The sequence below is a fragment of the Genypterus blacodes genome, unplaced genomic scaffold (assembly GCF_046128005.1).
Source record: "Genypterus blacodes isolate CSIRO-AG114 ecotype Tasmania unplaced genomic scaffold, CSIRO-AGI_Gbla_v1 ptg000022l_1, whole genome shotgun sequence".
In the NCBI taxonomy this organism is placed as follows: domain Eukaryota; kingdom Metazoa; phylum Chordata; class Actinopteri; order Ophidiiformes; family Ophidiidae; genus Genypterus; species Genypterus blacodes.
The window spans coordinates 4,117,050-4,127,500 of record NW_027466835.1 but is presented as its reverse complement, the minus strand read 5'-3'; the positions used below and the strand labels follow the sequence as shown (position 1 = coordinate 4,127,500).

General features: G+C 43.4%; 1 protein-coding gene across 1 annotated transcript in view; it reads left to right on the top strand.

Annotated features, from left to right (window-relative positions):
- The window catches only part of LOC142992324 (carbonic anhydrase-related protein 10-like), a 57,518-nt gene extending 49,039 nt beyond the window's left edge, over window positions 1-8,479 (top strand). The window contains exons 8-9 of the mRNA XM_076142690.1: window positions 2,029-2,203; window positions 6,058-8,479. Of these exons, the coding sequence (XP_075998805.1) occupies window positions 2,029-2,203; window positions 6,058-6,080 (198 nt within the window). The 3' untranslated portion in view covers window positions 6,081-8,479. The remainder of the gene's footprint in view (window positions 1-2,028; window positions 2,204-6,057) is intronic.
- The last annotated feature ends 1,972 nt before the right edge of the window (window positions 8,480-10,451 follow it).

Genomic DNA, 10,451 nt, shown 5'->3' with positions numbered 1-10,451 from the left:
TCAAGCAGAACACAAAATGTGAAATCCACAATGAAAGTACAATTTATCCATAAGAAAACTAAATATTGCTCAATCGTTTGATGTATAAAGTAATTCATTGTATCATTTACATTGTGCTTCTAAAATGTACTGTTAAAAAGAGACAAAGTGATCATTCTTCCTCTTTATTATTAATCTTTAACTGAATAGTCATCATCATCATCGTCATCATCTCTTGTTGGACCTCTGAAGAGGGACCTTACTCACAATGGCACTGAGTTACAAAGCAAATTAAATCCAATTTGATGAAAGTAAATAAGCTCTTTTTGAATTAATTTCCATTTTGATTAATTAAATTGGACTTCTCATTGTGTGTTTGTGTAATATCCCATCTGATACTTAATGCGGCTCCTGGTTCAGTGCTCACTGTTTACGTGCCGTCCTCTCTTTAATGTAAAGGTGATGTATCATAGTTTTGCTTACGGTGCAGCCAGTAGGACAAACCCATAGATCCTGAGCTGACCTGAAAGCTTCATTTTGATTGGTGCGTTCCCTCTGTACCATGTCGACATTCACGCCTCACACATGAATCTACATGACCTACACACCCGGTTAGACACGCCCCCATCCCATACGAGGCCGGCAACGAGCACCTAAAATGTCCTGTGTTCGCTCAGTGTGCTCAGTAGTGCTGCAGTGAGGGAGAGTAGCAGTAGATATAGTTGTTTTTTTTTGGCACATTTAATCGTTATAAATTAAATAATAGTGTATAATGAGCCTGAGCCAACGCTGGTTCCTCGCTTCAGTGATGAGTCTCTGCACCGCACATTAAGATTCAAGCTCTGTTTCCACCTAAATTATGACTGTTGAGTTGATTGTTAATTTGCTTTAATCATTCTCTTTTAAAATGATGAATAAATCCAAATGATTAATCAACCTTTCTACCAATATATTTTAATTGCTTTTAATTGATCACTGAATGAATTGCTTTTCATGCATCCATCAAGTTAAAAGCTCGTATTTAACCTCTGAAAGAGTCTATAATTATTGTGGTGGCTCCACTCCAGACTATATATATTATCTGACTTTTATTCTACACTCTTAATGTGCCGGGGTCACATGAGATCAATGAATATTACAAACGCAAGCAGGAGCCAGCGGCATTTGATTCTCACTGTATTAGTCATATTCTACACCTAACATCAAAAACTAACACTGATAATAGCACTTAGGTTAAGGAGGCAGCACATGTAACACCCAGCTTGATAATAATGTAATAATTAGGACTAATTAGTAACACATTTTCTACCTGGGGGCAGACTGAATCACTTAGCTAAGATGGCTCCCAATGTTTACATACACAATACGTATACTAATGATATTGAAAAAGAATCAGTATAAAATCGCTAAAGGTTTTTCCCACCAGTATTCCAAAATGAAAATCTATCCACAGCTAAGCTTTAATAAAGGGGATTTAATGTATATGGGATTTTTACTGATTTATTTACCTGTAGATCAGAGATTTTACCTTCCACGCTCATGTATTTGCCAGCCAGGCCCCCCGTTACCTGGATTTGCCCAGGGCCCCCCGAGTCATTAAGTCTACCCACCACCTGTATAGTGTGTGTGACATCATCCATACATCTCTGAATCCTTTCGGAGACTCATGTACATAATAAATGACAGCTTTAGCCTCAGGCAGGATGATAATCAAGCAAACACGCACTCCCATCTTCCCCTCATCCACTTAATGGAGTAATATTCTTTCTAAATCAACAAAACACATTCAAAAACGTCATTTTTAACGGAGATTATATCTTTTTGTGGAATAAACCAAAATATTTCGGAGGTTCTCCATGCTCCATGCAGTGGGAGTTTTCCATCTAGTGGCCATTGGCGTGATTGCAGCTTTAAAACACTAAAACACTGATTTTTAACTCTCAAACAAACCTGAGCTGAACTTTGTGTATTCAACCGAACACCCAGAATGAAATGAAGTCAACCTTACCCTCCATCTCTCCTCTTTCACTCCCCACTGCTCCTCCACAGATGCACTCCCTGCGCCTCCTCAGCCAGAACGAGCCCTACAAGATCTTCCTGAGTATGAGCGACAACACGCGGCCCACCCAGCCTCTGCTGCAGCGCTGCATCCGGACCAACATCAACTTCAGCAAGCAGGGCCGCGACTGTCCCAACAACCGCGCCTTGCGGCCGCAATACAGAGGTGCAGAGATCTTTACTTAGCTAGAGCTAATTCAAATGAAAGATTATTGACCAGACAATGATCACCCAAGTCTGTTCCACTTGTCCAAACATTCTGCAAGTAACAAAGTATACTGGTCTACACTCATTTTAAATGGTTTGAAATGTAGGTTGTTACAAATGGGCGTGGCCTTTATGGTTGGATGTGAATAGACCCAAGAAATGTTATTCATTTATGACTTAGAATAAAAAGCTTAGGGCCAAAACCTAAAAGTGTATTTTACAGCGCCACCATCAGGCTGAGCGGTACCAACAGTTATTGTGGTCTTCCCTGGATCATAAATCCAAATCGCATGAGAGACGGTTCACAAATGTTTTGAGACGGAGAAACCAACAGAGGTGAAAATGTACCAGGCAACAAGTTGTAGTTTTTTTAGTTTGGAATAATACTTTTAAATGTGTCAGTGTAGTCACAGGACAAATTTTTTTTTCTGAGCTGCCAGAATTTCTCCTACATACAAGAGTCGACTGATAAATTCTGAGCTTGTCACATGAGGTGAGCGAGGGCTGTAATGTCTTCATGGTTGTAATCGTCATTGGTTTTTGCCTCGGGGTGGTAAATATAAAAATAGTAAACACAAACAGATTACATTAAAAAAAACACACATTTCAATACATTTAATAAAATAGCAAACAGCCCTAATTTGACTAAAGCTACATAACACCTCATCATGTACATGCAGGAAATGAGCACAAATCCTTAACGCTTCATTTCGCCCACGAGAAAACAGGAAATGCGCATTAATTTGAAGAAGTGCAAATAATCCCATTAAATGTGATATCCCATTAAATAGTCATGCATTCCAGCGCTGCGCCGTCCTATTTCCATGTTTTTTTAATGTCACCGTGCCATACAGCTGCTGAGGAGAAGTTGCAGGAGAGCACTCAGCAGCCGATGGAAACGCCACTGGTGGATTTCAGCTCCTCGCAGGAAACAGAAGCTGCCAGATACACAATGAGACGCGGGCGCGACCGTTTAACGTCTGAGTCTGGCATCAGGGTTGGGTTAGCGTGAGGGGTGAATGGGTGAATGGAGTATAGAGATTGATCTGTTCATTTATGGAGCCTTAAAGGTTTCCATTAAGGTTGACTGAGCTCGGCTCTTTGTCAGCAACGTTGAGTGTGAGAGAGGAGAGAGACAGAGAGAGAGAGAGAGAGAGAGAGAAAGAGAGAGAGGAGAGAGAGACAGAGAGAGAAAGAGTGAGAGAGAGCATGAAACAGAGACTCAGATCTCATGGGAGCAAAAGAAGAGAGAGAGATGTGAAAATGTGTGTGTGGGAGTACATTGTGTGTGCGCATGTAAACCTTGAAAGCGTAGGTGAGGTGGTTGGTGGAAAAGAGAGTTAGAACATCAGTGAAGTGGTGTGTGTGTGTGTGCGTGTGTGTGTATGTGTGTCTGCATGTGGAAGTATTACATAGAAGTGTAGGAGTCCTAGTGTCCTCCAGGAAAATACAAAGCCTGCAGCCTCTTCTGCTCGGAATATCTTTGTTATCGATCCGGTGGAGCCCGGCAAGCCCTCCGCAACATCAAATGGATTTCTCTCCCTCGCTTCGATAGTGGCTTGTTATGATACAGAGCCCAACAGGAGTTTCTGTACTTCAAGGTCAAACAGACACAGACAGACGCCGGCGTAGCTGAGTTGTCAGAAACGCGGCAAACATCGGTCGAGAGCGCGAAAGAGAGAACAGAGAGACGGCACAGCGCAGACGAAGCGCTCGCTGCTCGGTCCCATGACACATTTGCAGCAATGACAACGGCGCTCTAATTAAAGCTGAACTCCGCCACGATGTAAAAATAGTTCAGTTCTACCACAGATTGGGAGCTAAGACATCACTTCCATCCTAATTGTGAAGCCTTAGTTTTCCCTTGTTAATGCGTGAAGTTTGTTACAGTCACAAGAGGGAAACTGGGGTGGCATCACAGAGAAAAAGAAAGGGTGGGAAGCGCGACTTAAGGGAGTTAAGCTGCCTTCACTTTGTGTCTGTGGAGCAATATTGCATGTTAGACCATTTAGTGAAGTGAAGAGTGCTCAGATTTGTGTTTTGCCGAGACCAAACACAGGCAAATGACTCAACATAACGGCATCTAGTGGAGAGGACCAACCTACAAGCTGCAAAGCAACATTTTGAGGATCAGGTTAGTCCAGGTTAGGGGGAGAGGAGGTTTGAAAGAGGCCATTTTGTTCGAAACCAACATCCACCGAGCCCTTGGTGAGGGAGATGAGGCAAGTTCAATTCTCACCCTCGTCTGTATTCACAGAGTGTGTAGAAGCGTTACAAAGATGGTCGGGTGGGAATACTGCTGCCTTTGACTGTACTCGTAAATCTGAAAAATCCAACCTCCTGCTCAGTTAAAGCGCCTTGCAATTCCCAGTTCCAAGTTGGAATGAACCAGATCAAATGTGGTTTGGTTTGTTCACACTGCTCACACAAGAAAGTGGAAACATCTTACTTTGGACGCTTCATCCTGTAAAGTCAACAGAGGCTGTTGTATTATTATTATTCCTATGTGTCCTTTAGCTGATTTAGAGTTATCCAGCCCAAATCCCAAATCCTTCTGAGGTAATTAGCTCACACCTGCACCAAAAGTGATTTCAATTAACCCCAAATAAGCTCAGCTGTGCCACCTCAGACAGGGTCTGCGAGGAGCTGGACAAAGTGACAGGAGGAGCCCATCAGGAGATGTGAGGGGGGGTATGATAGAATTCCAGAGGCATTAGATGCTCCATTGAACACAGAGAACACGATTATCAGTAAGTGGAGAAAATGTGGCACTGTCGGGACACCGTCAAGATCAGGACGTCCCCGCAAAACTGGTGACAGGAGGAGAGCTTTAACGTCGCTGTAGGCACCTGAGTAAACTCCCCAACGACCAGTGGTCCCTTCATGTGTTCTCCACGAGGGAATTTGAAGCCATTAATCACAACAAAGAATATCCAACAGTGTCTTAACATTTGCAATAGACAAGAAGCCCAAATGATGTGGAAATCTGTCCTATCCTCCGTGGAGAAGAGATGGAGTATATTTGGTGCAAAGATGTCAAAGCTTGTCACCTCTAGAGCACAAAACCCTCGGTGTCAGGCCGAGATGGGATCAAAGCGTGCGGGTCGGGAGGCTACCTCCGTCAAGCTCCAACCTCACCAACAATCCGGGTCACGACACCGATGCGGCCGCTGGTGTCTGGCCTCTGGTGTTTTCTTGGATCTGACCTCTTTGTTCTTGACAGGAAATAACCTGCTACATGGCAAACAACAGCATTTATGCCACCATCCCATCCAAATGTACTTTATGAACAAGTGCAGGTAGATAATAATGCTTTGTACATCACAAAACAAAGAATTTTAGCTGCTCAAAAATGCAAGATTGAGAGAAACAGTTTGGGAATGGAGAAACAGTCGGCCTTGTGGAGGCCTCCAGTGCACATCCCCTACAGAACAACACACACACACACACACACAGTGGACAGATTTTAAATACAGAAAGTGGCTTTGCTTTACATAAGGTCCAGGTGCTCGGCGGTCTGGAATAGCAACTGCACGAAACAAAGAATGTCACCGTAAAACAGATGTTGGTGGTTAATTTTAGCTTAAGGGGTTTATCTGTGTGTGAGTGTGTGTGTGTGTGTGTGTGTGTCTGTGTGCACGGTGGGGGATAGAATCATAACTCATAATGAAGGGTTACTTTGTTTTGAAAAGTTCTGTGAATCACTGTTTTGTAGGATCAGCGAGTGGAAATGTTTCATGTTGTGTCTTTGTCGCATTGTTTTTATTGCGCAATGCTTATCTCCTCTTCTCTTCTTCTTCTTCTCTTCCTCAGTGAACCAGTGGCTGCTGAAGTAGAAGATAAAGTAAGAAGTCTTGAAGCACAACGCCGAGAGAGAGAGAAAGAGAGAGAGAGAGAGAGAGAGAGAGAGAGAGAGAGAGAGAGAGAGAGAGAAAGAGAGAGAGAGAGAGAGAGAGAGAGAGAGAGGGCAGAATCCATTCGAGTCTATTTCACACTGCCAAATCGAGCCGAGCTGCGAAACTGGGAGGAATAACCGAGCCGTGCCGACCTGAAAAGGAGGCGGAGCGAAAGAGCTTCAACCTCCGCCGTGCACGACCGGCTCAACTCCACAGAAGCCCCACGGACGTTTACCAAGCTCCTGAAGTGTGAAATGGACCGTAAGGACTCTCATGTCTGCGCTGTTCTGTGTTTTTAATTTATCGTGTGAACTCAAAAAGATTCGATATGAAGACTCTTTGTGATTCCTTGTGGCCGGCTTTCACCAGGAGGATGGACATCAGGAACAAAGACTATTTGGCGACAGCGCAAAGTGTTGCTTGTCCCCAATCTTTACTCATCTGCGCTCAAACCTTGGCTAGTGAAGGAAACATGCCACTCCATTATGAAAGCGATCGCCCACTGACGAGATGAGGTTTTAAATTTCCACTGATTGAGCTATTCAGACATCAACTATTAACGAAGGGAAACAAACGGAGACATTTCATACTCAATCTCGATCCGGATCCACTGTTTGGTCCCAAATTAGCAAGCGGACAGAAAAGCACAGGGAGCCCTCGCGGTTGCTAGCTTCTTGTAGCAACCAACCACCATTTCAACCCATCGCTTTGGTGGGGCACATAAACCTCCCCCTTAGTCTCTTTACGTTTTTGTTTTCACGCTAGTCGAAAATGAGTTGAAGTTAAAATATAAAAACATTTTGTGAGGCACACAGCGCCCTCTACTGGTGTGAGTCTGCTCTCTTGCGTGGTGCGCGGGGTATCTCTTTGGGGGCAAAGGTGTCACAAAGTGGATGTCACTCATTTTGCACGATTTAATGACACGTCTTCGTCTCCGACACATCAAATAATTTTTTTAGAAAGCACAAAAGAATTCTGATTCCGCTCGCGTCGGGTTTCTCCTTTGCACAGCTTCAGCAAGGACAAGCAGCACTAACACTGCATAAACTAAAGAGGGGAAACAAAGGTGGCGAACACAAGGCAGCGGCGTCGCGCACAAGCGCTGAATTCCAATTTAGTTTTTAGAAAACTCACAGGCAACATGGAATTATGAAATCACACAAATGTAATTCAGATTCTGATCCACGTAAAACGCTGATCTCATCGTCTGTGACACCCAGAGTGGAGAGAAACCAAAGCGCCAACGTTGGAGTTATTTTATGTATTTCACGTTCGTCTCAATCACTTTGAGTGGCTTTGTTTCCGCTTCAATTTTCTCATACTGCTACGCCACAGCGAAATACATGCTCGGAAAACATCAATTAAAGTTAAGCAGAAATTCTACAGTTATATTGAAGCTGCAGATGAGTGTGTGAGTCAGCAGAGAGACAGCAGGGCGACTCAGACGCTTGCACACAGAAGATAAATCAAGAGTAAATGTAAAGTAAATGAGATACAGTAGCTGCACATTTCCTAAACATTCAGCCTCGAAAAGAAGAAGACTATTTTTGTCATATTTATAAAAGTGGTGATTCTCACACTTAAGTCCCTGCCGCTGTAATTTCAGCTCGTTCATAAAGTGGCCGAGCTTTTGACTCTGGTTACCCTCATAGTGAACACATTCATGAGGTCATGCATATTTCAGAGTGTTTTCATGTAAACACAGGCAGAGAAATGGGTGCTGGCCAAAGTGAGCCTAAAGAGCTGGTAGCTTTAAGTGGCGGGGAGGAAGTGGGGAATAAAGACGCACTGGAGAAACGATGGCAGAGCGCCTCCAAGCGGTCCCATGTGTAAAAAAGAACAAAAGTGGCACCGAGATGAGACAGGAGCCGCAAAGCAAAACGCGCCAAACTAAAGCAGCTGATTCTTAACGTCAAAGTTTGCTTTTATGAATCAGTCATGAGACATAAAGAGGATTGAAAAGCACCCAAAGGAGCGGGAGAGACACATTCCACAGAAACAGAGCAACAAACGCCGCTAACAAACGTTTATGAAGGACAGGAAGTGCTAGCTTGACCCTATAGCTGGCGGTTACTTTGAAATACGTGTGATCTCTCCTGCATCCTCCAGCAGCTGTGACATTTCAGGACCAAATGCTTTGTGTTTTTGAAATAAGAACTCTTGTTGTCTGAATTCATTTTTGGAGTCAAAGTGAGCGCTATGACCTGTGCGTGTAACGGAAAAACAGCGGCGGCCCTTTGTGTGTTTCAGTCTTCTTTCAGTTTGCTGTGATGTTGTATTTCATGGCGCCTGGTGGAACAGGTGTGTTTTTCTTTGTTTATCCCAGGTTTAACTGTAATAAATAGATGGAACAAACAACAGGCTCTGATATCTCATTAGCTTATTGTCTCATTTTGTTGCTTTAAGATTTTTCCTTCCTTTCCATTTATTTTTGAAGATTAAAATCAACAAATGACCAAAGGTAACCATAGAGACTAGTGAACAAACTCTTGCTAACCAAGGACCTCTGGCTAACAAACGATCTCTTGCTAACCAACGATCTCTCGCCAACAAACGATCTCTAGCTAACAAACGGAGGACTAAACTCACTCACATAAATGAACAAACTCTAGACAATTAACAAACTAGTGAAGGAACTCAAGCTAACTAACAACCAAACTCTATGTAGCTAAAGAATGAAAAGATAAACAAACCAATTTACAGCAAAGCAAACCAGAAGTTGTTTTTCACTAGAACACTGCAGTGCATTTTGCCTGTTTCTTCCAACCAATGGATGATATTAAAGTCAGTATGTGTGTGAGTGTGAGTGTGTGCATGTGTGTGTGTGTGTGTGACAGTGTGTGGAGCAGGGCAGGGTCAATCGCAGACGTCCGCTCCTGGTTGAGGAAAGCTCTGCTGTATTTGACCCACATCCTCCTCTGCGTTAGAGTGCGACGTGATGTGTCTGCTAATTCCACTCACTGGCGTTGCGTATCAAATATTTATTCTCATTTTGGATTCAGAGCTGTAACTGCAAAGAAGACTCAGTGTGTGTGTGTGTGTTCATCCACGCAACACAAAACTAAAATCTATCTATCTATCTATCTATCTATCTATCTATCTATCTATCTATCTATCTATCTATCTATCTATCTATCTATCTATCCATCCATCCATCCATCCATCCATCCATCCATCCATCTATCCATCCATCTATCTATCTATCTATCTATCTGTCTGTCTATCGTTCTTAGCTTTGTACACACACAAACCATTTTATCTCATTTTCTTATGCCTTATGCTTCTCTCACTCTCTACCTCTCTCTCTCTCTCTCTCTCTCTCTCTCTCTCTCACACACACACCTCTCACCTACTCTCTTTCTCCTGTCAGGAGAATTCATCTCCCCCCTCCCCCCCTCTCCTCACAGTCCTTCACCTCGCTCTCTTCGCTCCCCTCTGCTTGTGATTTCAGGTTTTTGATAGAGGCCCCTGTCGCTCTCTCCATTTCTTAATCGTGCTCTCGTCTCACTCATTTCCTTCCTGCTCCTAGATGAGATGATAAGCATTCAGTGGTAGTAGCATCTGATTCTGCAACACACACGCACACAGACACGCACACACACACTACCCACTCCCCTTCCATCCCACTCTAGCCTGCCAGTGTATCCTAGCAACCAAACTTTACTAGTAGTAGTAACATCAGTCTGGCATCTCTGCTCAGTACAGATGAATATTCTGCATGCTGCATTTCAATTCATGTAGGCAGAGATGTAACGTCAGGACAACTGCCGCCACCACCATCAAACCTGTGATCAGCCATGTATAGAGGAAGACACTTCCTCCCAGAGGGCCTCCATCCTGTTAGCTAGCCTGTTTGCGATTAGTAAGTTAGGATTCATTCAAGCCAAGTCTGAAATCTAACATTCTAGTCAACGCGGCAGCAACCACAGAGGCCAAAACGGGACGCAACTGGTGTCAAATGAATAAAACTTTCAAAATGATGAACGACGAAACTGCTTAGTTAATCTATGAAAAGATGAAATGACGCCAGGCTCAGGTGTGTGTGAAAATAAAACCGTGTCATGCCGTCTCTTAGATTATCCTTTGTTTTTCCTTGACGTGCTTCTAGCGTTCGGCTGCACTTCTCATTAACATTCAGCACTCTGAGTCATGGAACGTGTGGACGAAGGAAGTCGGGAATTTCAACTTGGAAATTCTGACACGTAGCCGCTTGACAACTTCTTTCACAAACTTACGTATCACAGTGTTTTAACTTCTACAGGGATTAGATCCAGAGATCCAGAGATATAGAGAACAGAATGTAGACAAGTA